The 27117-nt window shown below is 41.3% G+C and overlaps 1 protein-coding gene across 1 annotated transcript in view; it reads left to right on the forward strand.

Moving 5' to 3' along the window:
- The window catches only part of SIL1 (SIL1 nucleotide exchange factor), a gene marked incomplete at its 5' end in the record, with an annotated part of 159064 nt that overhangs the window by 94021 nt on the left and 37926 nt on the right, over positions 1-27117 (forward strand). Inside the window, one exon of the mRNA XM_079701556.1 lies at positions 2031-2152. Within this exon, the coding sequence (XP_079557682.1) occupies positions 2031-2152 (122 nt within the window). The remainder of the gene's footprint in view (positions 1-2030; positions 2153-27117) is intronic.

The following is a 27117-nucleotide window of genomic DNA, read 5'->3' on the forward strand; positions in this document are numbered from 1 at the left end:
TTGTAGTAATAAAGATAAACTGAATCTAGAATAGAACCTCTGTGACTCTGGGCTGTGTTGCTTTGCTCTGCTAGGGACTCATACCAGCCTTGATAGGTAGCTATCTCAGGCATGAAATTATAGGACTCTGAGCCAGAGTTTTATATCTAGAAAACTTGGAGGAAGGAAGATCAAAGGAGAGGTAGTGAATTCTTAGATTTTAAAATCAAAGTATGTGAGGAAGGAAGACTCAGTAAGTATTATTTATTTATTATTTATGTTTTTGGCTGCGTTGGGTCTTAGTTGCAGCATGCGGTATCTTTTGTTGCGGTGCGTGGGCTTCTCTCTAGTTGTGGTGCGTGGGCTCAGTAGTTGCAGTGCACACGGGCTTAGTTGCCCCGTGGCATGTGGGATCTTAGTTCCCCAACCAGGAATCAAACCTGTGTCCCCTGCATTGGAAGGCGGATTCTTAACCACTGGACCACCAGGGAAGTCCCGTATTATTTGTGCTTATGTCAGCAAAGCACCCAGCTCTGAGTCTTCCTAGTTAGCTGCGCTATGGCCCAGTAAATCATTCCTCTTCATAGGACATATTAGGGCAGACAAATGCCAACCCTGGCTTGGGGACCTTATGACAGAGCAGACTCCATGCTTACTTCATGGCCCTGGATTGGCCATCTCTTTAGGTTTGTGGTACAAGCGACCCATTCATTTTGTTGACACACATACACCAGATTGCCTTTTTTACTCACAGTGGAGTTTATTTCAGTAACATCTTTTTCTGATCAAATTTATTCATTGGTTTAATGATGATTTATTGAACACTTAACTATATGCTTACACTGTTGTAATCACTGGGCGTATACCAGTGGACAGAAAGACAAAAACCCCTGCTCTTGTGGTTGAGTATAAGAATGATCTTCTAAGTGGTAAAAATGGGCTAGGCTTCTCCAAAAACATAGGCAGAGTCAAATACAGCCCTTCAAACTGGATTTCTCTGTTAGAGCCATCTTCCAGTTTGGAAAGATACAGTCAGGTAGGAAAGGGCTCAGTGGTGTCTGGAGGAAAAAGGTGGATAGTAGTCACATTGTTGTTGGGCTCTAGTTTCCTGAGTTTTCCTGATGATTTGTAGAGTGGGATCAGCATGTAGACAAGAGACAGCTTTTATAGCAACAGAGATATTTTCAAGGGAGACTGTAGCTACTGCATGGGGAAAACAGGATCCAGTGACCTTTCTGAGGAAGTTGAGTCTTCTTGTTCCAGGATACCAATGAAGCTTGGGGAATGAGATTCCCTATAGAATAAAAGAGACAGAGTCTGGACTTGGGGCTTTGGACCTTAAGTATAGCCTAGACCAGTGTTGTCCGAAGGAACTTTGTGGGATGGTAGAAATGTTCTGCACTGTCCAATAATAGCCACTAGTGAGTAGCACAGACCTAGGCTAAAGCTTTTGAGAGAGAGACTGTTGTGCAGATTTATCATGAGTGTCCTCAGATTCAGTCAACCTTAGACTATAAAGTGAGGAAGAGGGAAGAGAAGCGTACTATTGTTATTCTTCTCCTAGCACTTTTCCAGCCCTTTCCCTGCAACAGAGTTCCTATTACAGTCCCTGATTTCTAATTAAAAATCAGCTTTTTAAAAAGTGTCTGCTGCCTCCACTGCCCCCATTGAGGCTGGACACCAACAGGAAGCATAGTGCCATTTACTAGTGCTGATGACACCAGATCTTTGTGTTAACAGCTTGTATATTATGAGTAAGCTTGTGACTCATTACGGTATTAGAATTTTCCAGGACGTTTTGGCATAAGCAATTGCTAGGTACCATTTCTGCCAGTTCCCACGCAGGTGCTCATAAATCATGTTGGGTGAATTAGGAATTCTCAAATTCAAGATTATTTTAAAATTTAGTTTGTTTTTACAAACGCTTTCCTAATTAGAAAGGCCACCGACACTTCTTACTTGATTTTTTAGTTTGTTCTTCAATAGTCACCAAAAGAAAGGCTCTTCTTTCCTTGATGTCTGTACTGTACTAAGCAGTGCCTCTGTTGCAGATGGATAATGCACAGGACCTGCTTTCCTTCGGTGGCCTTCAAGTGGTGATCAACGGGCTGAACAGCACAGAACCCCTGCTGAAGGAGTATGCTGCGTTTGTGCTGGGTGCTGCGTTTTCCAGGTGAGCAGCATGGATGGACATCCCATTGGCCAGGATCCTTTGGAACCTTCAGGTGAAGTCTAGCTTTACTCTTGGCCTGACTGGCCTGGAAGAAGGTTACATTTGAACTCATGCACATCTCCATCCACAGTTTAGTGTAATCCCATTGAAACTAGAGTAAGAATTTGATTCTGCCCATATTCCAAGTAGATAAGAATTTTCACCCATGTTGTCAGCATCTGTGACTCTTGATTCCCCCTCATCTTATATGTATGGACTTTTTTTTTTTTTTTTTGGCTGTGTTGGGTCTTCGTTGCTGTGCGTGGGCTTTCTCTAGTTGCGGCTAGAGGAGGCTACTCTTTGTTGCAGTGAGCAGGCTTCTCATTGCGGTGGCTTCTCTGGTTGTGGAGCACAGGCTCTAGGCGTGTGGGCTTCAGTAGTTGCGGCATGCAGGCTCAGTAGTTGTGGCTCACGGGCTCTAGAGCACAGGCTCAGTAGTTGTGGTGCACAGGCTTAGTTGCTCCGTGGCATGTGGGATCTTCCTGGACCAGGGATCGAACCCATGTGCCCTGCATTGGCAGGCGGATTCTCAACCACTGCGCCACCAGCGAAACCCTGTATGGACATTTAATAACATATTTTAGGTCACATTCTCTGTTTTATTTAAAGCTAGTTGAAGTTAGACCAACCATAGGTAGTTGAGAGGAAGGGGAATGAACTCCAAGAGCTGATCCTTTTGTCAGTAAAGCTACTCTGGTGATGAATAAATGATGAACCTGACCAAGGAGGGCCTTCTGGGGGGAAATGTGTCTTCCCCTAGTTGCCTGGAACCAATCAACATGCAGTCAGATTATCACACTCTCTGGATTGGGAGTTGTTTAAATTTCAGTTAGCCTGGCTTATGCTAGAAGACTGATCAGGCAAGAGAAATGAGCATCTCTAAAGAGTGGATGCAGAAAGAGATTTGAACACCTCATCATTATACTCATCCTAAAAAAGTCAAGATGTCTTCAAGCTGTAGTTGGTCCGTTGGAGCTATAGTTCCTTCTGTTTTTGAAAATCTGTTCTAGGACCATTTGTTCCTCTACAACAGGAACCACTATTCTGATTCTTGCTTTAAGGGCACGTGTGGTTCCTACTAAGTGTTGCCTCGCTTGCATGCAGGGATTGTGGTGATGTAGGAAAAAGGCTATTCTGAACATTTTTACCATTAGAATCTTTTTTTAAAATTAATTTTTATTGGAATATAGTTACTTTACAATGTTGTATTAGTTTCTACTGTACAGCAAAATGAATCAGCTATACATATATATATTCCCTCTTTTTTGGATTTCCTTCCTATTTAGGTCACCACAGAGCATTGAGTAGAGTTCCCTGTGCTATACAGTAGGTTCTCATTAGTTATCTATTTTATACATAGTATCAGTAGTGTATATATGTCAATCTCAATCTCCCAATTCCTCTCACCCCCCCTTTTCCCTTTGTTATCCATATATTTGTTCTCTACGACTGTGTCTCTGTTTCTGCTTTAAAAATAAGATCATCTATACCATTTTTCTAGATTCCACATATATACGTTAATATACAATATTTGTTTTTCTCTTTCTGACTTACTTCACTCTGTATGACAGTCTCTAGGTCCATCCACATCTGCAAATGACCCAATTTTGTTCCTTTTTATGGCTGAGTAATATTCCATTGTATATATGTACCACACCTACTTTATCCATTCTGCTGTTGATGGACAGGAATCTTTGTGTGTTTTTTTTGGGTTTTTTTTTGCGGTACGCGGGCCGCCTCTCACTGTTGTGGCCTCTCCCCGTTGCGGAGCACAGGCTCCGGACGCGCAGGCCCCGCGGCCAGGGCTCACGGGCCCAGCCGCTCGGCGGCACGTGGGATTTTCCCGGACCGGGGCACGAACCCGTGTCCCCTGCATCGGCAGGCGGACTCCCAACCACTGCGCCACCAGGGAAGCCCCAGGAATCTTTGTTTTGAAAAGATTTCCTTTGCCTTTCATCTCTGCTTATCTTTATTTAATCACAGTATCGGTCTGATGCCCTCTCATTCTCAAAGACTTAAACATCTTTTCTTAGTAAATTGAAGGGCAGAGCTAGGAAGGCTGGAAGAATTGTTCCATGGGGAGAGGTTGAGGGCACTGCAGGCCTTTGTTTCCCTTATTGCTTACCTGCCTCATCTTCAACCCCTGGTTGTCCTGTGGACTCCAGGACATATCTCCCTTGCTCTGATTTACCAGAGCCAGGCAGGGATATCACTGCCTGTGCACCTACTGGAAAGGTGAAGAATATGTGAATTTGTCGATGGTAGCTGTGATTTCAGCCCCGGAAAAGTTAAGGTCCTTATCTTCATAAGGCTTTAGAGGCTTGCGAACTTACCGAGGCTCACTTTTTGTTTCTCATGCCATAAAATAATTGATTCAAACATTATTAACCTCTCCCCCAGACCCTTTTGGGTAATCTTTTCTGTAATCCCAAATACTTTCTTTCTACTTTGAATGTGAACAAATGATTCTATGTATACTTTGCCATTGCTTCCGGAAACACATTTCATGGGGGAAACATCTTGATGTCACATCTTAGTTAAGGGGGACTAAGTGACTTGAGAAGCATGCTTTGGGCCTGCTTAGCAAGCCATAACTCATCTGGGGTCTGTGCCAATATGTGGTGTTATTAAGACTTTTTCATGATTGTATTAGTGTAAGACCGTGTTAACATTTATGTGGCATCACTAAAATTTAAATAGAGATAAATATAAAATATTGCAATTTAGTGTTTTGGTGGCAAGAAAGCTGCTGTATTCAAAAATGGTCTAGGGCTTCCCTGGTGGCGCAGTGGTTGAGAGTCCATCTGCCGATGCAGGGGACACGGGTTCGTGCCCCGGCCCGGGAAGATCCCACATGCCGCGGAGCGGCTGGGCCTGTGAGCCATGGCCGCTGAGCCTGCGCATCCCGCAACAGGAGAGGCCACATCAGTGAGAGGCCCGCGTACCGCAAAAAAAAAAAAAAAAAGGTCTAGTCAGGATTTCGATGGCTCACTGGAGGGCAGTTACAGTGACAGCATGGTATAGTGCCAGAGCTTTTGGAAGCCAACAGCAGGCTCCTGAACATCACGAAAATGTCAGTGTTTTATGCAAAGAGGAACTTGATGCAAGCTAAAAATATTTCTATGCAGAGAGGCAGGTTTCAGTGGTCTAGTCTGATATTCATTATTTATTCTTGATGTCCTAAGTATTGGTTCCGCAGCTCCCTACCTGCCCTCAGCATGCAGGTGTGCACACACATAGCATGCATGTATGCATATGTGCACGTACAAAATGATTGTGTGAGTTTGTTCTTTGTCAAGAGGGCATTCAAGGGGTAGTGAGCACATTGGAATCATGGAGTCTCACGGTTTGGGGATCTTGTTTAGAAGTCATTCCTTCCAGTTTTCTGCTGATGAGCAGGAATATTGCTCAGTCAGTCCAGATGTTTGACTGTTTGGGAGGACTAGGTAGACCACTGTACCTAGAGTCAGAAAATCTAGGTTCAAGTCCAGTCTCTATCATTTCCTGGTTGTTTGCCTATGGGCAAGGGATTTTCACCTTTCTAAGCCTCACCTTTTTCATTTGTTAGCTAGAAGCAATAATAGGTTTCCACTGCATTTCATAAGACTGAATGAACATGAAAGAACATAATATACAATAAGTCCTGTGAAAATGCTTATAAAGTACCTGTCAGTGATGTGGGGTATATCATCATGTTCATCGTGTGTCCTTTTTACTCTGAGTTTTCACTATAAGGCACTTCTTTTTCTTTTGTTTTTACAGTGCAGACCTTTGTCTTCCTCATTTTCTCTTCTATTAAGAGCTTGCATTCTACCACATATATCTCTTGGTGTTAACCTTGCTGCTTCATGAGGGTATTTATTTGCCTACCTGAGTTAATTGCTTCATCAGGTCTCCACATACATTCTGTGGATGGAGAGATCTCTTCCGTGGTGTTAAATGTGAAGCAGTTAATCCAAGATCAAGAAGAAAGAGTTGACATAAGTGTAATTGATGTGGCCACTCAGTGTTACGTGGCCACTGAAAGTTTGTTCCCTTTTTAAAATATTATTCACACTCATTATGGGTCACACACACATTCATTTTCTGCTGCCCATGTTTTTGTTGCCCATGTGCAAGGCAGGTCAGGCTCTTGCATAAGAAGATATGTAAAGATAGGGAGGTAGGAGTCTGATGCCTTTGGCATCTTCATCTTTCCTTTCTCCTTCCCTCTCCCTCCCTCCTTCCTTCTCCCTCCCTCCTTCCCTCTCCCTCCCTCCTCCCCTCCTTCCCTTTCTCCTTTCTCCTTTCTTCAAGTCAGATACTTTCAGTGGTCTTTCTGTGACCTGATTTCATCTCATGATGGCACCTGCCTGTGTTTGTCTACAGTCTGGCCTATGAGAAGTCTCTGGAATCCCGGGCAAGTTATTTGTGTTTCTGTGTTTGGGAAGACTCAGAAAGGCCTTGTGAATTTCAGAAGTCATGCAGCCTTCTGTAAACTGGTTTTGGTTTTACTTCTCAGGTAACTGGCTGCTTCCTTTTGTTTTCCACTATCTCTCTATCTGTAGCCTCTACCTTTTAACTGTCAGGAGTTAAATTATCAAGAAACTGGTATGCTTATCCCAGGGATCACTGGCTTTTGCTGTTCTCATGACCCTCCCTCAGTCACTTTTGGTGTTCTCTGTCCATCTTTAATAACTCACATTCTTATATGCATATGTATGAATTATGCAATTACATAGGCTTGTAAATGCTCATTGTATGCAGTCCTTTTGTTTGAACTGTCTGTAGTTTGCAGTGTGTCATGAACCTATGCCTAGTACAGAAAGGGAGGTACATGTGCAGTCAGTCATAGTGTGATTATGGCCTCTTATGATGGATCCCTGGAACAGGATTACATTCTACCCTGTCTTCAACATCTTCATTGGAACCTCCTTAGGAAATATTGAGTTACATACATCTCTTTATAAAATGAATGTTTATCCCACTGCTGACCTTCACACTGTCACCCCATGCTTCGTTGGTTCTCTGGTTTTCTCCGTTGTACTCTTCCCACTGATATTTTACTAATTAATTTTAACCATTTGGCCAGTGTCAAATCATTGTGTCCTGTTTCCATCGGTTGGCCTCCAATTTCCAGATTTCTTTCCTGCCATCCCAGTGAATTTCAGGGCTCATCTGTATCTTCTCTGTCTTTCCTGATGGCTTTTGTGAGTTTGCTGGGGATCAGCATTCTTAATTCCATTGACCTTTACCTTTACTGCTGTCATCCAGTAGATATCTCGAAACTTGTTTCCGTTTTTTCCCCAACATTTCATGTTCTCTGCCCACCTCCATCATGTCTTCACATTTTCATCTCTCCTCTTAAATGTGGTTTTTATCCTTGTTGTGATCTCCAACCTCTGCGTGCCCTCCTGTTCTCCCCTTTGCCGTCAGTGTTCCTCACTCTCTTGCCACTCTCTAGGCTCCTTCCTCTTAGCCCACAGATGTTCTCATTTACTTATCCACTGACCCCTGCCAGCCTTCCCTTCCAAACTTCTTGGAAGAGTAGACAAAAAGGGATCCAAATAAGTGCACATGAGATACCATCCCTGAAATTTTTCAATAGTATTTTTGCATTACTGACATCTCCATAACGTTTAACAATTTCGACCACTTTCCTTTGGAAACTTTACTTCTTGGCTGCCATGTGATTGTAGTCCCTTGGTCTTGGATGTCTGTAATTAATTACTCCCTCCCCTTTTCTTTTTATGGCAACATCATCTTCTATCTCCTAATTATGGCAACATCATCTTCTATCTCCTAATCATCATCTTCTATCTCCTAATTCACCAAGATTATTATGGCCTTGTCCTTATTGTCTCTTCATTTTCTTCACCAATGGTCCTACCTATTCCCATGGTTTCAAATTCTACCTCATGTGGATGACTCCAATGTCTAAGTCCAGTCTTCCTCCTCAGGTCCTTTCCTCCATTTCTACCAGGCTGTGTCATTGCACCTCAAACTCAAGGAGAAGAAAGTGGGATTCATTTTGCCTGTCTCATAAACTAGGTTTTTCTTCCACTTTCTCTTTTTATCTATTCTTGGCCATATGATTGTCTTTGTTACCAAAACTTGAAACTTTGGAGTGATATTTGAGCCTTCTTTCTCTCTATTTAGTTGTTTACTTGGTCACTGAGTCCTATGGATTTTTATTTTCATGATTGTTGTCTACTAAACAGAGATTTCCCTTTTATAAATCTATTTTAAGGAACCTTGATATTGTGAGGGCAGCAACATATTTAGGGAGGGGACTCTCTCTCCCAGTGCTAGGAAATGAGCCCTGAATAGTCTAAACCAAGCATGGTAATGCCATTTTCTGTGGATGTAGATTGATTTAGAGATAAGCATGTGACCCAGTTCTGACCAATGAGACATAAAGAGATGTTTGCTGGGAAAGCTTCTGGGAAAGATTTTGTTCTCTTATAAAAAGAAAGATAGTAAAGAGACCTTGTCCACTTCTTTCTGCCTTGATTACAGTTGTTAGAGCTACAGCTGGCTTAGACCAGTGAGATGAGATGCACAAGGCAACATGTTGAGGAGGATAAAAGAGGGGAAGGACAGGAAACTAGCTCCTTTATGAATAGTTTAGCTACTATACCGGTTTTGGAACCATCTATTTCCATACTTTTGTTGTGAGAGATAGTCTTTTTTAAAAAAAACAAAACAAAAAACAATGTTAGTCATTATTCTGTTACTTGTTTCTGAACATATTCATGTTAATAAATTTCAAAAATTTCTCTCACATCTTTAAAATTCCTTTTAAATACCCTTGCTTCTAAGGAGTATTGGGAGGGAGACGCAAGAGGGAGGAGATATGGGGATCTATGTATATGTATAGCTGATTCACTTTGTTATAAAGCAGAAACTAACACACCATTGTAAAGCAATTACTCCAATAAAGATGTTAAAAAAAAAAAACACCTAAATACCCTTGCTTCTTCTTAGCACTTATCTCAATTTGCAACTAAATATTTGTTTGATTACCTGTTACCTCTTGATAACCCCTGTTAGACAGTACAAGGGGGATAGGATTCATTTTCTATCTTAATCTTGCTGTCTCCCCAGTATATAGCACAGGACCTAGCATTGAGTGCTAGGAAATGATAATGAAACAATGAAAGAATAAAGTGATACCTAGGAAATGAAGTGTTTTTCAGATAGCATATGAGGGCTGAGTGGAGAATGCTGTCTTTATTAATGACGTAATAGTGGATGATTCAGATACCTCACCTTGACCCTTTAAAAATCTAAGGCCATGGAAACAGCACTCCCCACTCCTACCCCCAACCCGGCCCCGCAGCTGAAGGCCCAGAAAATAGAAGATTAGAGATTGGGATGAGGTCAGATGTTGGAAATGCCAGAATTTGAATAAAAGATCAAGTGCAACTCCTAGGACTAGTTCTGACCTCTTGACTCCATGACCTAATTTTTCACACTCCTCTAGTGACAGGGAGGTGCTCAAACCATTTTGTGTCTCATAAATTAATTAGCATATTAACCAGGTTAGCCTGGGCAGTTGGGTAGCCTTATAGCTTTTAAAGCTGCATTCAAAGTCTGGTTTCTTTTTTCAAATGGCAATTAATGACAAATGGAAAATGAGATCTAAGCCTGACCAGCTACCCTGAGTATTGAAGAAACCAAGGCTTCATTCTGAGGAGGGAAGCACCACTTTGCTTAATGAACTTGTCCCTTCTGCATTTCTTTTGAATCTATCTCTGTAATGTTCCCCTGCCTCCTCCAGATTCTGTATGTGGCTGCTTTCAGATTTTTTCATTATTTACTACCTCCTCTTTAATTTCTTCCCTGCATAACTCCAGCCCACAAAGTTCTTTCCTTTCAACTTTATTAGCATGTGTTGTCTGGACTCCTAAACTACCTCTTTTATACATCTAATTCTCTATGTATGCCAGTTCTTTCCTCTGTTTTCCCAATAAAATAGTTTCTTGAGAGTGGAAGCTAGTACCTGGGTCTGTGGTACCCAGAACACCTTATAGAGGGTAAGTTTCATGTAGCTGCTTAGGGCATTTCACGGTACAAACTAAATGGTCCAGCACAAAAGCTGAAATCACCAAAAATCAAGGAATGAAGCCAGGAAGAGCAGGGAAGCTCTTAATTTTTTGTTTTGTTTTATTTGTCCTTCAGTGAGTGTGTATTACATTTGTAATTAAAATTTAAACAATAAGTAACAAAGCAAAACAGAATTGGAAAACTTCTGTATCTAGCAAATGGTGGTTTACATTTCCCAAAAAGCATTTTTGGTTCACAGTACGTGAAGATGCTGGATCTATAACACATAAACATTTCCTTAAATGCTCAATTCAGCTGATAAGAAACTGTAGGGCCACTGCTTTGCATAACTAAAGGGGAAATAAATAACATATTCTTTTTTAAAAAATAAATAAATTTATTTATTTATTTTTGGCTGCGTTGGGTCTTCATTCCTGCGTGCGGGCTTTCTCTAGTTGCGGTGAGCTGGGGCTACTCTTCGTTGCGGTGCGCAGGCTTCTTATTGCGGTGGCTCCTCTTGTTGTGGAGCACAGGCTCTAGGCAGGTGGGCTTCAGTAGTTGTGGTGCATGGGCTTAGTTGTTCTGTGGCATGTGGAATCTTCCCAGACCAGGGCACTAACCTGTGTCCCCTGCATTGGCAGGTGGATTCTTAATCACTGCGCCACCAGGGAAGTCTCAACGTATTCTTTATGTGGTAGTCCTGCAAGAAATTGAGGGAAGTTCCAAAGACAAAAATAATGGAAAGCACAAATTCTTAGAGATACGGAATGCTGAAAGTTATGTCTGTTCTCAGGACACTTGTCATTCCCTAGTGGCCAAGATCTCTTGATATCAACAGGCATTAAGCTGGGAGACAGGAGGTGAAAATTTCAGCCCATGAAAGGGAGAATTAGAAAAATGAAAATCTTCTACTCAAAAGGAGGTATTAAGGCATTTTGGCTTTGAACGGAAGGTAGAAAAATTTCCAAGAAAATTATTCACCCTTGAGTGCATTTGGGCTGGAAATCATACTCTTTGTGGCCTAAAAATCTCTAAGCTGAGAGTTTAGTCTAAAATAGTCTCGGTAAATAATAAACTAGAAAAAATATTTGCAACTTATATTACAGATATAACATTAATATTCCGATATATATAAAGAGCACCTAAAAATAGTGAGCACATTAATAACCCTATAGAAAAATGGGATAGACACACACGGTTTGCAGAATAAAGGAAATGTAGATGGCTTAACCATATGAAAAAATGCTCAACCTCACTCATAAGAAGAGAAAGACCAATTAAAACTACACTGAGATACTGTTTTTCACCTATCAGGATAGTAGAGGTCCAAAAGTCGATAGCATATACTGTTTGTGAAGCTGTGGGGAAATAGGCTCTTATACACTGGTGGGAGAACTTTAAAATGGAATAACCCTTACAGAAGGAAATTTGGCAATATCTAACAAAATTGCACACATATATTTACCCTTTGAAATATTATTCCTACTTCTAGAATTCTACCTCTATAATACACTGGTAAAGATATGAAAAAACATATGTAAGCTCAAGGTTATTCATTATAGCACTATTTTTAATAGCAAAGATAGGAATCAGCCCAAATGTCCATCAGCAGGGAATTGGTTGAATAAATTATATAATTTATTCCATGGAGTGCTATAGAGTTATAGAAAAGATTTAAGAATGTTTTTGTATAATACAAAATATTTCTGTTGTGATATTTTCCAGGCTATATTGTTAAATGAAAAAAAAAAAGGTAGAGAAAATTATGAAAAACTGCTATTAAGCATGTGCATGTGCTTATATTTTTAAAAAATGAAGGATAAATGCTATAGGGAGATAGACTTTGTGATCATGCAGATATTTTATGAATTTAAAAACTCAAAATAATTACAAAAAATATTTTTCATAGAAATTGAGAACAAGATGAAACAACTGAATCTAGCTGTCTATAGAGTTGGTGGGATAATCACACAGGGAGGAACTCTTTTATGTGATTTTACAATCCAATAATTTGACTATACATCCCAATTTGGATGTATTTTAAAGACAAAAAATCTGTAAAACTTTTCAGAAATCCTATTGTTGATGGAAATGTTGGTGTTGTTATTCTCAGACTATTATGTGTATTGTGGGATAAAGCAGATGAATAATTATGCTGGTTTCTCTGAGAACCAGGATTTTCAACGTGCCAGAAGGGAGATACTGATGTAAAATTGAATATTGGGTAAAATCCCTCTTAGTCCTGATTTTGGATTGAAAGTATTAGTATGATTTCATGATGAATTTTTTCTTAAAAAAGGTATTTTTTTTAGCTCTGTTCACTGAAAGGATCTAGAAAAAAAGATGAACCTGATAACAGTGATCAACTGTGACTCCTAGATTGTATTTTCTAAATAACATTTCCCTCTAAAATAGCATTTTCCACTAAAAGGAACTGTGATTTCTTAAAGAAATAGCTCATTTCAAATCTGGAGTAAAACATTTGCAAAATGACCCTGGATATCTTGTCATAATCAAAAGCAAGGACATTCTCAAAGACTACTTGGGTCTTGTGTAAAGGACTCAGGGTTCAATGTGAAAAGGTTCCCATTGCCCATAGATGGGACTCTTGGAGTTTCAAGAAGGATAATAACTGCAATGAATTGAAGCAAATCAAATATGTTTAAATCCCCAAGTTCATCATGATACTTAAAAGAACAAATGAAACTTCACTGGTCATTTTTGAAGAGTGCTGGGTAGCAACCAATTCATAATCAAAAATAGCAAATAAATAGAAACAATAAAGCATTTTCTGTTTATCTTGCCTTTCCAATATGAACTGAATCTCCGTGCACTCAACTAGTTGAGGGCAAGTTTATCTTTATAGAGAAACTTTAGCTAAAAAAGGAAGAGTGATGCAGTTAGAATATTACCTTTCTGTAACCTTTAATGAATTAATGGATCTTGGCAATGATCATCAATGGCTGCAAAAGAAAGGCAATCAAACATTATCTGCATTGTTGTGGATGATGTGGTGCACATCCAGTTATCCCTTTAGGACCAAGGCATTTATTCCCCCAGGTCTGGGAGTGTTGGCTACGCAAGGCTCATGATTCAGTTCCTCCAAGAATTAATCCAGAAGGGAGCTGTCTTGCTCAAGGTTATGGCCCCTTCCTGGGGGTAGCCTGCTTCCAAATGACACAAAGTAGGGGTTCAAAGTGCTTCCACCCTTACCTCAAAGGAAACAACTCTGAAAGACCATCCTAACTCCAGAGCTCCCTGTGGGATCAGTTGAGCCCTCTTTTGCAATTGCCGTTCACAGTTCAGCTTCTCCCATTGCCTAATCCTGCTTCCCTCATCCCTCAGAGGTATTGTACCCAAGAATAGTCCCTAGTATACCTCTTGCCCACAAATCTTAAGAGTTTGTTTATTAGGGAACCTGACTCTGACATGCCTCCTGATAGAAGTAGACACCACCGCCCATGAAGTTGTCTTGATAGAAAATCAAATCTGAATCTGAGATCGAACTTCCAATTTAAAGGAAATTCTGGGGACAGCAGATATGTTAAATGATATAATGGACATGTAATCAGCAAAGTTCAGAATGTTGGAAACTGTAGAACTACTGGATTTTTCAACAATAAATTATAAGAAAAAGATGGAGGGAATGAAACCAGTAAATTAAAGGATACCTAAGATAAATATCAACCAGTTACACTGTATTTAGAGCCTGACCAAATCAACAATGTTAAAAAAATTTGTGAGATAATTGGGGCCATTTAAATAATTACTTGGTATTTGATAATATTAAGGAGTTTCTGTTAGACATTTTTAATGTGAAATGGTATTGTGGTTGTGTTTTTTAAAAAGAGTCATTTTAGAGAAACATAATGAATCATTTATGGGTAAGATGATAGTATGTCTGAGTTTTGCTTTATGCTTATCTGGAGGAAGTGGGGAAGTGGGTGGGTGGGGATATAGATGAAACAAGACTGGTCATGACTTCATAATTTTTAAAGCTGAGTGACAGATCCATGAAGGATTATTATACCATTCTCTGTACTTTAGTCTATAGATGAAAATTTCTGTAAGAAAAAGTTGTGTGTGTTTTTTTTTAATGTAGTTCCAAATTGGCAGAATTTCCAACTTACTGGTAGAAACAAATATAAACCCTTTTTGGAGGAACACATCTTAAATCTAGGCCTGAAAGCATCTCTACAAAGAAGAAAAAATTGCAATGATCATGAGCTTGCAAACAAACTATCACAAAGCACACACAAAAAATAAGGCATCGAGGGCTTCCCTGGTGGCGCAGTGGTTGAGAGTCCGCCTGCTGATGCAGGGGACACGGGTTCGTGCCCTGGTCCGGGAAGATCCCACATGCCGCGGAGCGGCTAGTCCCGTGAACCATGGCTGCTCATCCTGTGCGTCTGGAGCCTGTGCTCCGCAACGGGAGAGGCCACAAAAGTGAGAGGCCCGCGTACCGAAAAAAAAAAGCATCGTGAGTAAAAGACAGCAGAAACAATGTAATCAGACCTGTAAAGCTACGGAGAGTAAAATTTTGAGGGTACAGTATGTAGAATAATTCTTTTAATATGTTTAAAGAAATAAAATATTTTATCAAATGTATGAGAATAACAGACTATCAAAAATAACATCCAGGAAGATTTGAAAAAGATCAAATAGAGCTTCTAGAAGTGGAAAATATAATAATTGCAGTTAGGACCGCAAGAAGGCAGAGTAGAAGGATGTGCGCTCACTCCCTCTTGTGAGAGCACCAGAACCACAACTAACTGCTGAACAGTCATCGACAGGAAGACTCTGGAACTCACCAAAAAAGATACCCCTCATCCAAAGACAATGGAGAAGCTGCAGTGAGACAGTAGGAGGGGCACAGTCACAATAAAATCAAATCCCATGGGCTTCCCTGGTGGCGCAGTGGTTGAGAGTCCGCCTGCCGATGCAGGGGACACGGGTTCATGCCCCGATCCCGGAAGATCCCACATGCCGCGGAGCGGCTGGGCCCGCGAGCCATGGCCGCAGAGCCTGTGTGTCCGGAGCCTGTGCTCCGCAACGGGAGAGGCCACAGCAGTGAGAGGCCCGCGTACAGCAAAAAAAAAAAAAAAAAAAAAAAAATCAAATCCCATAACTGCCGGGTGGCTGACTCACACACTGGAGAACACTTATACCACAGAAGTCCACCCACTGGAGTGAAGGTTCTGAGCCCCACGTCAGGCTTCCCAACCTGGGGGTCCAGCAATGGGAGGAGGAATTCCCAGAGAATCAGACTTTGAAGGCTAGCAGGATTTGATTGCAGGACTTCGACAGGACTGGGAGAAACAGACACTCCACTCTTGGAGGGCACACACGAAGTAGTGTGTGCATCATGACCCCGGAGGAAGGAGCAGTGACCCCATAGGAGACTGAACTAGACCTACCTGCTAGTGTTGGAAGGTCTCCTGCAGAGGCGGGGGGCAGCTGTGTCTCACCACGGGGACAAGGACACTGGCAGCAGAAGTTCTGGGAAGTACTCCTTGGCATGAGCCCTCCTGGAGTCCACCATTAGCCCCACCAAGGAGCCTGTGGTGCTGGGTTGCCTCAGGCCAAACAACCAACTGGGGAGGGAACTCAGCCCCGCCTATCAGCAGACAAGCAGATTAAAGTTTTACTGAGCTCTGCCTGCCAGAGCAACACCCAGCTCTACCCACCACCAGTCCCTCCCTCCCATCAGGAAGCTTGCACAAGCCTCTTAGATAGCCTCATCCACCAGTGGGCATACAGCAGAAGCAAGAAGAACTACAGTCCTGCAGCCTGTGGAACGAAAACCACATTCACAGAAAGATAGACAAAATGAAAAGGCAGAGGACTATGTAACAGATGAAGGAACAAGATAAAACCACAGAAAAACAAGTAAATGAAGTGGAGATAGGCAACCTTCCAGAAAAAGAATCCAGAATAATGATAGTGAAGATGATCCAGGACCTCAGAAAAAGAATGGAGGCAAAGATTGAGAAGATGCAAGAAATGTTTAACAAAGACCTAGAAGAATTAAAGAATAAACACTAGAAGAATTAAAGAGCAAACAAACAGAGATGAACAATACAGTAACTGAAATGAAGAATACACCAGAAGGAATCAATAGCAGAACAACTGAGGCAGAAGTACAGATAAGTGACCTGGAAGACAGAAGGGTAGAATTCACTACTGCAGAACAGAATAAAGAAAAAAGAATAAAAAGAAAAGAAGACAGCCTAAGAGACCTCTGGGACAACATTAAATGCACCAACATTCGCATTTTAGGGGTCCCAGAAGGAGAAGAGAGAGAGAAAGGACCTGAGAAAATATTTGAAGAGATTATAGTCAAAAACTTCCCTAACATGGGAAAGGAAATAGCCACCCAAGTCCAGGAAGCACAGAGAGTCCCAGGCAGGATAAATCCAAGGAGATACACACCGAGACACATAGTAATCAAATGGACAAGATTAAAGATGAAGAAAAGTCATTAAAAGCAACAAGGGAAAAATGACAGATAACATACACGGGAACTCCCATAAGGTTAACAGCTGATTTCTCAGCAGAACCTCTACAAGCCAGAAGGGAGTGGCATGATATATTTAAAGTCATGAAAGGGAAAAACCTACAACCAAAATTATTCTACCCGGCAAGGATCTCATTCAGATTCCATGGAGAAATCAAAAGCTTTACAGACAAGCAAGAGCTAAGAGAATTCAGCACCACCAAACCAGCTCTACAACAAATGCTAAAGGAACTCTCTAAGTGGGAAACACAAGAGAAGAAAAGGACCTACAAAAACAAACCCAAAACAATTAAGAAAATGGTCATAGGAACATACATATTGATAATTACCTTAACTGTGAATAGATTAAATGCTCAGACCAAAAGACACAGCCTCGCTGAATGGATACAAAAACAAGACCCAAATATGTGCTGTCTACAGTAGACCCACTTCAGACCTAGGGACACATACAGACTGAAAGTGAGGGGATGGAAAAAGATATTCCATGCAAATGGAAATCAAAAGAAAGCTGGAGTAGCAATACTCTTATCAGATAAAATAGACTTTAAAATAAAGAATGTTATAAGAGACAAGGAAGGATGCTACAAAATGATTAAGGGATCGATTCAAGTAGAAGATATACGAATTATAAATATATATGCACCCAACATAGGAGCACCTCAATACATAAGGCAACTGCTAACAGCTGTAAAAGAGGAAATCGACAGTAACACAGTAATAGTGGGGGACTTTAACACCTCACTTACACCAATGGACATGTCATCCAGACAGAAAATTAATAAGGAAGCACAAGCTTTAAATGACACAGTATACCAGGTAGATTTAATTGGTACTTATAGGACATTCCCTCCGAAAACAGCAGATTACACTTGCTTCTCAAGTGCATACGGAACATTCTCCATGGAGAGATCACATCTTGGGTCACAAATCAAGCCTTGGTAAATTTAAGAAAACTGAAATCATATCAAGCATCTTTTTGGACCACAATGCTAGGAGATTAGAAATAAATTACAGGGAAAAAACGTAAAAAACACAAACATATGGAGGTCAAACAATACGTTACTAAATAACCAAGAGATCACTGAAGAAATCAAAGAGGAAATCAAAAAATACCTAGAGACAAATGACAATGAAAACACGATGATCCAAAACCTGTGGGATGCAGCAAAAGCAGTTCTAAGAGGGAAGTTTATAGCAATACAATCCTACCTCAAGAAACAAGAAACATCTCAAATAAACAATCTAACCTTACACCTAAAGGAACTAGAGAAAGAAGAACAAACAAAACCGAAATTTAGTAGAAGGAAAGAAATCATAAAGATCAGAGCAGAAATAAATGAAATAGAAACAAGGAAAACAATAGCAAAGATCAGTAAAACTAAAAGCTGGTTCTTTGTGAAGATAAACAAAATTGATAAATCACTCGCTAGACTCATCAAGAAAAAGAGAGAGGGCTTCCCTGGTGGCACAGTGCTTGAGAATCTGCCTGCCAATGCAGGGGAAGCGGGTTCGTACCCCAGTCCAGGAAGATCCCACATGTCGCAGAGCGGCTGGGCCTGTGAGCCATGGCCACTGAGCCTGCATGTCCGGAGCCTGTGCTCCACAATGGGAGAGGCCACAACTGTGAGAGACCCGCGTACCACGAAAAAAAAAATAATAATAATAAATAAAACCTCTGGAAATGGTCCTGAGGGTAAACAGCAAATAAAGAAACCTTTACTCACTGAAATCTACAAAATTTTGGTAAGAAAGGCAAGAGTCTGTGTCATTTGAACCAAGACAGCTTCTTCCCTCCCCACTTCCAGCTCAGTGGGGTAGAGACTCTACTCCAAACTGCTGCAGCCAGGAATGCGGGACTTCCTCTACCCCCAGCTCCCAGTTGGAGGGCTTCTTTCCTGGGAAGAGAAGAAATGTATCATTTCTCATCCTCCCCTGAGCTACCTGTAGCTAAAGCTAAGTTGTGATTGAGCGCATTCCAGAGCGCATTCTGGTGTTCCCTTTTTCTGTCCAATCTCCACTTGTGCAGTGAAGGCGCTACCTTTGGTGTGGAGCACTGAGAATCCTGGGACCCCACTCATCTTTTCCCTGGCTCATAAGGTGGTCCTTCTATGCTGGGAGAGGCAAGCTGACAGGACCTCCACTGCTGGCTTCTGTACTCCAATACACTGAGCACTCAACTCCTGGATTAGGAGTGTCACTCAGAAGCTTGTCATTGTTCTGACTTCCAGCTCCAGAGCCCTGGCTCAAATTTTGCCTGGGGGGATGTGAGGCCATAAAACAGATCTCACCTCATCTCCTCCCAATGGAACTGACTTCATTTGCAACAGTGTGCAGAAGTTCAAACCTAAAGACACTGTAGCACTATTTCCAATAGCCAAGACATGGAAACAACCTAAATGTCCATCGACAGATGAATGGATAAAGAAGATGTGGCACATATATGCAATAGAATATTACTCAGCCATAAAAAGGAACGAAATTGAGTTATTTGTAATAAGGTGGATGGACCTTGAGTCTGTCATACAGAGTGAAGTAAGTCAGAAAGAGAAAAACATATACCGTATGCTAACACACATATATGGAACCTAAAAAAACAGTACTGATGAACCTAGTGGCAGGGCAGGAATAAAGACACAGACATAGAGAACAGACTTGAGGACACGGAGGGAAGGGGAAGCTGGGATGCAGTGAGAGAGTAGCATTGACATATATACACTACCAAATGTAAAATGGATGGCTAGTGGGAAGGTGCTGCATAGCACAGGGAGATCAGCTCAATGCTTTGTGACGACCTAGAGGGGTGGGATAGGGAGGGGATATGGGGATATATGTATACATATAGCTGATTCAGTTCATTGTACAGCAGGAACTAATGCAACATTGTAAAGCAAAGTATTTATTGTAAATACTCCAATAAAGATATTTAAAAAGAAAAAGAAAAAAAGAACAGTGGAGGTTGTGTTAAAAGGCAGCTGGGAGGAGATTGATGGATTTTACAAAGAGGCACCAGCTAGATTGTACACCAGCTACTTTGCAGGAAGGAACCAGGGAGTAAGATAGTTGGGAGGAACCCTCCAGGGTGAGAACAAACATCAAACAGGGACCTCAGAAACTATTCCTTCAAAGGAGTCATACATTGATAGGATTAGTTTGTTGAACAATTTGTGCCCCAGGCATTGTTGAAGCAATAGAGCTCTTTATATTTTAGGGATTAACCTTTTGTGTTACAAATATTTTTTCCAAGTTTGTCATTTCTCTTTCAACCTTACTTATGGTACTTGTACAAAAATTTTATTGATTTACAATGTGTTAATTTATGCTGTATAGCATAATGACTCAGTTATACTCATATATACATTCTTTTTTGTATTCTTCTCCTTTATGTTTTATCCCAGGAGATTGGCTATAGTTCCCTGTACTATACAGTAGGACCTTGTTGTTTATCCATTCTAAATGTGATAGTTTGCATCTACTAACCCCAAATTCCCAGTCCATCCCTCCCCACCATTGTACTTTTCTATATGGAAGTTAAAAATGTGTATTTTGACAAAATTGTTAATCTATTATGGTTTCTGTTTCTTTTTTTTTTTTTTTGCGGTACGCGGGCCTCTCACTGTTGTGGCCTCTCCTGTTGCGGAGCACAGGCTCCGGACGCGCAGGCTCAGTGGCCATGGCTCACGGGCCAAGCCACTCCGCGGCATGTGGGATTTTCCCAGACCGGGGCATGAACCCGTGTCCCCTGCATCGGCAGGCGGACTCTCAACCACTGCGCCACCAGGGAAGCTCTGGTTTCTGTTTCTTATGGCACATATAAAGCTGTTTATACACCAGGAGTATATAAATGTTTTTTCTTCATATTATTTTAAAAATATGAGATATTTCAAACATAAAGAGTTTAGAAAATCTTATACTCACTACCCAGATTTAATAAACTAAAGTTTGCTATATTTGGTTAAGATTTCTTAAAGGAATAAAATATTAGATATAGTTAAAGACGCTTTCGTAATCCTTTCTATTTCCCTTTCTTCTTCCCAAGGTAACCACTGTTCTCAATTTTGTGTGTATCATATCTGTTTTTTATAGTTTATCATATATATCTGTCTTCATATCTGTGTGTGTCTGTATGGATGTATGTTTGTATTTAAGTTTTTGCCAATCTGATGGATGTGAAATTGTATCCCATCCTTTTTATTTCACTCTTCCCTGACTTCTAGAGAGATTGAATACATTGTCCCCCCGATAATTGGAATCATACTGTATTTACTGTTCAGAAATTTCCTTCCTCCCTCCCTCCCTTCCCTTTTTTTTTTTTGCGGTACGCGGGCCTCTCACTGTTGTGGCCTCTCCCGTTGCGGAGCACAGGCTCCGGATGCGCAGGCTTAGCGGCCATGGCTCACGGGCCCAGCTGCTCTGCGGCATGTGGGATATTCCTGGACCGGGGCACGAACCTGTGTCCCCTGCAATGGCAAGCGGACTCTCAACCACTGCACCACCAGAGAGGCCCGACCCTTAGATTTTTATTCTAAAACTTATTTGCTCTATGCTGTGATACATAGATTTATTTTAGTTCTTACCATGTGGTCAACTAGTTGTCCTGGCACCATGTAATGAGTAATCTGTCTTTTCCCCAGTGAATTATAATGGTCCCTCTACTGTATACCAAGTTCCCCTGTTTATATGGGTTTGTATTCTGATCTGTTGGTCTCTTTTCCTATCCTTGTACCAATTTCATATTATTTCCATTACTGTAGCTTTATATGTTTCTATATCAGGTAAAACAGATCCTTTTTTCTTATTCTTCTTTAAAATTGCCTTGAATATTTTTGGCCCTTTACTCTTCCATATGGATTCTGGGCACACTCTGTCAGGGTCAACAAAAACTCTGGATATTTCCTTTAGAATTAAAGTAAATTTACAGATTAATTTGTGAGAATCAGCATATTTACACAGTTGTGTTCCTGTCTGTGAACATGGCTTATCTTTCCACTTAGATGTTTTTAAAGCTTTTAATAATAATCTTTTAATAATTTTTCTACTTAGGTATTAAATATCTTTTGTTATCCCAAAGTACCTTACAGGATTTGTTATTGTAAATAGGATTGTTTTCAAGTTTTCATTTTCTAATTTGTTGTTGCTGATGTATGATTAAAAAAATTTTTTATGATTAATTTATTTTTATTATTTATTTTTTTATTTTTGGCTGTGTTGAGTCTTCGTTGCTGTGTACAAGCTTTCTCTAGTTGCGGCGAGCGGGGGCTACTCTTCACTGCAGTGCGCGGGCTTCTCATTGTGCTTGCTTCTCTTGTTGTGGAGCACAGGCTCTAGATGCGCAGGCTTCAGTAGTTGTGGCACGTGGGCTCAGTAGTTGTGGCTTACGGTCTCTAGAGCGCAGGCTCAGTAGTTGTGGCACACGGGCTTAGTTGCTCCGCGGCATGTGGGATCTTCCCGGACCAGGGCTTGAACCCATGTCCCCTGCATTGGCAGGCAGATTCTTAACCACTGCGCCACCAGGGAAGCCCAGTTTGCTGTTTTTTTAATCATGAATTTGTATTAGATTTTATTGATAATTTCTTATATCTGTAGAAGTGATTATATGATTTTGTTTCTGTTAATTTGCTGAAGTGATGAATTGCATTAGGAGGTTTTTCTACTGTTCTACTTGGCTGTGATGTGTTATCTTTAATATTTTGTTTGATTTAATTTGCTAATCCTTAATTAAGAATTTTAAAATCTGTGATTATAAATGATGTTGGTGATGTTTAATTTTTTTTGGTTATACTAGTTTTTTTTTTTTTTTTTGCGGTACGTGGGCCTCTCACTGTTGTGGCCTCTCCCGTTGTGGGGCACAGGCTCAGCAGCCATGGCTCACGGGCCCAGCCGCTCCGTGGGATGTGGGATCTTCCTGGACCGGGGCACGAACCCATGTCCCCTGCATCGGCAGGCAGACTCTCAACCACTGCGCCACCAGGGAAGCCCGACACTTAAGTCTTTTAAGGAGGATCTTAAAAGCTGGCAAATGATGCTCCTGTTTATACCCTGTTGGCCAAAATGTAGTCTTTTTACTTATACTTTATTTGCCCAGCAAAAATTTGGCTGCGGTGGAAGAATGGGAGAACAGATCATGAGGAACAACTAGCAATTTCTACCATAACTAGCTTTAAGCTAAACGAATAAACAAACAAACAAAAAACTAAAAAACTCTTTGCTGTGGGATAGTTAAGCATAAAATTATCTCTTTTCTTTTTTGGGGGATTTGAGAAATTACCAAAGACTCAGTTTCTTTTCTGTAGAATGGGGAGAACTTGAAGAGCACAGTATGCCAGAGAGAACTGAACTAACCTGGACCAGGTACAATGTGGATATGAGGAAGGCTGGTTGTGGAAAAGGAGCCTGCTAGGGGCAGGGGCTTTACATATTTTGTTTCATTTAGTCCTTGCAACAACTCTTGCTGTGGGTAATAGTATTCTGGCTTTACAGAAGAGGGTACTTGCCCAAGGACTCTCAGATGATTTATGGGAGGGCTACCCTTTAAAACCAGGTCTTTGATGTCAAAGCCCATGTTCTTTCTTTAGTTTGAAGAGTTAAGACTCCCACAGAAAGGGCTATGCCTCTAAGGGTCTTGAGTGAGACCCTAGTCTTTTTATTCATCAGTCATGGAAGCTCTTGACTTTGATATTTTGAGGTTGCAGGGAATGAGATGGGGAAGTAACAGGTGAGGCTTATGAAAAGGTCTCTATTAAGGCTAGCAGCTATAGCCAACACAGGATGTGACTTGATAAGTGTTCTGTACCTTCCTTTCTTTCCATGATCTGCTTATACATTAGTATGAGGGTCCAATGGACACTGACTAGATTGAGCCTCATTAGGAATTTCATGGCCACAGGCTTTTGCCCATTGCAAATGAACCCTGAAAACAGCTCTGACCAGCCTTTCCAGAAGTGGGGCTGCTCAGACTGGGCAAGCATGTTTCGAATTTTGCTACTCTGGTTCATTTTTCAGAACGGTCGAGCCCCTTCTGCGTGGTTTCTCTATGGGATTTAAGTCACAAGGTCAGAGATGAGGGACCTTCTCTTGTCATACTTCCTTTCTTCTCTGCCTCCCTTCAAGCACTTCTGAGTTATGTATTGAATTCTGATCAGTTAAGAGTTTTCTCTCCCACCCTTTCATCTGCGGGTAACAGTAGTCCATTACTTAAAGAGGAGAATCCATAAAGAGAAGGGGGAGGGCAATAATTGAAAGATGGCAGGAAATTTCGACCCTGTCCCCGCTGATGACAGCCATGCTTTGCAGCTTGTGCTGCCTGAGTAGAAGACTTGGGAAGGGAGGAGTCTCAGGGCTTTTTCAGGAAGTTGGCTGCATCCCATTATCTCAGAATGTATTCGAAGTGTTTAATGAACAGCACCGGGCAAAAGGCTGTCATGTGGCTGTGGAACAGAAGGATTTTCTCGTATTGGACAATCCATAATCCCTTTGTTTCAGGGAAATCTCTAAGACTGACTTCCCAGGCTCCCTCCCAAGCCATACTGCACTTCATTTGCGTACACAGCCTTGAGGTTTAAAGCTAATTTATTTCTACCTCATTTTCTCTCAGCTTTTATACTGCGTTTAATCAGTTGCTTTAGTCTCACAGCCACTTCAGTGAGGCTTGCCGGGAAAGGATTATAGCTGGGCCCTCATGCCCCGGCCTCATCTAGAGCATCTGGTCAACACGCCAGAATACAGAATTTCTCAGAGGCTTCCTTCTCTCTTTGACTGGCAAGTGCAGGGTAGTTTAAGCTGTCATGGAGCCTTCCTTTTGCAAAACATCCAGAATGTGAGAAGGATAAAGGGGGAGCTGAAAGCTCTTCTTAAAAACCACCTAGAAAGTGCATGAAAAATAAAATGCAGTCCACCTGCCCAATTCCCAGGAGTACTCCCCATGTTATGTTCTGTGGTTGGGCCATTTAGATTCTCACAGCAAGGACTTGAGGGTAAAGGCTGTCCCAGTAGGGTTTCTGTTTGGGTGGGAGTTCTGGGGGCATCCTGAGGGATTTTCCTTCATGATGGTCACTCTGGTACCTTCACTCTGAGCAGGTGTCTTTTCACAATCCTCATTGTCTTGGTGGAAAACTCTTTTGGGTAAGTATGTCCACATTGGGGTGGGCATTAATATTCAAAGAGAAGCAAAGGCTAAGCAGAAAGTGGACCCAGGAGTAAGCTTGCTGAGTTGTTTTCAGGCAGGAAGAGAGGACAAGAATCAGCAAGCCCTGGTACGTACCCTTGCCATTTAACATGAAATCCCTGTTGCACAGATGCTCTTACCGAAGAGCTGTGGAGAATGGCTGAATGGAGGAGCCTCAAATCCCCCTCAGTGTCTCTGTTGAAATGATTTGTTCAAGACCACAGAGCCAGCTGGCAGCCAAAATGAGAAGATGAGTCAGAAGCTCTGATTTTTCAGGCTAAGATATGGCCTTCAGGTAGCATTTCCTGCACAGAAGCTCCTGGGATCCGGAACAACGTGTTCCTGCAATATTCAGATAAAGCCCCTCTCTCCAGCCCTGTAACTCATAATGAACTGTGCCTTAGATGAGCTGCAGTTTCCCGTTTCACAAAGCCCTACTGGGGGCTTATCAAGCTAGATGGTGCTTATGGGGCAGTGGGTGTCTTACGCAAAGTGTCTAGCCTGCCTTCCTTCTCCTTCTCCCCGCTTTCCTTTCCCCTCCCTCCTTTGTTGCTACAGCTTTGTCTTCAGATGTTCATAGTGACCACTTGGGTCCCTACATCTTTCTAGCTATAGCTAATTTTGGTCCTGTGTTCTTGAAGCCTGTACCCAAAGGCTTACGAAAACTGCATAGCTGAGAGATGGGTAAGACTCTTGTTTTCTCCATGAAATGTGGTTAGACTTCTCTGTAGAGTTTTGGCAAATGTCCAGATTAGTGTCTATGAGGTGACTTACTTAAATTTAAATTTTATGTCTTCAACTCTGATTTGGTAATCTATTCACATGGTTCAAAATTCAAAGTGCACTAAAGGCAATGGTGAAAATACTTCCTTACACCCCATTCCTGTGCCATCCAGCTTCCCTTCCTCAGAGCAACCAGTGTTGCCAGTTTCTTCTAGAGACATTTATGTATATTCAAGCAAATACACCTATATAGTATTTTTTCCTATTTTTACACAAAAGGTAGTTTACTATGTGTACATGATTATACAATTTACTTGTTTCCACTTAACAATATATCTTAGATATCATTCTTTATCAGTACATAAACAGCTTCTTAGGAGGTGGCTTTTGTTTTAAATAAATGTAGAATGACTCAGGTGGAAACCTTTGGGAAAGTGTGTGTGTTGACCCATGTTTAAAAATGACAGTGCTCCAATTAATTAGATTTATTATTAGGCGCAGTTTATGGTTTAAATTAAGGATGTATTTGATTGTTGTATCTAAGGAGTGATTACTGGTGGCTTTTTAGAGCCAGTATGACTCACAAAGCATCTTTGATGATAAGTTTAGAATGACTATGTCATTAGTTATGATTGGGAGTTTGTGCAATTCAGAATTTTAGTTTAAAACCTGTTAAGGGAGTAAAGCAGCCACATGCTGGGTCTCCTTGGCTGCAGTGCCTTTCCTATGCTGTGTTGGGACAATTTTGTAACAGTCAGATGTAGGGGGCTGCACTAGGTATACCATGGCCACTAGGCACTTGGGACTCTGGAGATGCCCAGATACTTTCTATGCAACTGTGAAAAGTAAAAATAAAAAGCTTAGCTATTTGCATTTTCCCTGCTGACAAGTTGGGAATGCTTCCAGACCCAGGTGGCTGACTGGTTGGACTCTGACCTTTTTGTGATCATGTTCTTGGTAAAGAGATGATCCCAGAAAGATCAGGGAATCTTTCTGGGGTGAGTAGGACGGCTCCATCTTGAGTGTTTGCCAGGGCAGCAACCTTAATGCTTCTGGGGCAGCCAGGCTATTTACAGAAGACAGAAGCCACATTTTTTGCCGTTTAGAGGAGTGCATGGGCTTAGAATCCACAGGTCCAGCTTAAGACATCCAGAGGTCCTGAACACTGAAAAGAATATGGTGCCCATTGACCCCACCCCCCAGTCTCCTTCTCCCCACAGATAGGTAACTCAAAATGAATTCCAAATTTTAAATTAAGTCTACCACTCCAAGGAAGGATGACTAGTTAGATTTTTTAGAAAAATGTATCAAATATCAAATTGACTTCATTTTTTCCCTCACATTTTTTGGGTACCCATGCTTTGCTGATGCCCAAGGACAAATTGAGTCTCTCTGTTGCATGATCTAACATTGAGAGTTTCTAGTTCTCCTGAGGAGCTGCCTTCTTCCCAGGACTTGGATGACAAGAATTATTTTACAATGTCAAGAATTTTGAAG

The sequence above is a fragment of the Hyperoodon ampullatus genome (genome assembly GCF_949752795.1).
Source record: "Hyperoodon ampullatus genome assembly, chromosome: 4".
Lineage (NCBI taxonomy): Eukaryota > Metazoa > Chordata > Mammalia > Artiodactyla > Ziphiidae > Hyperoodon > Hyperoodon ampullatus.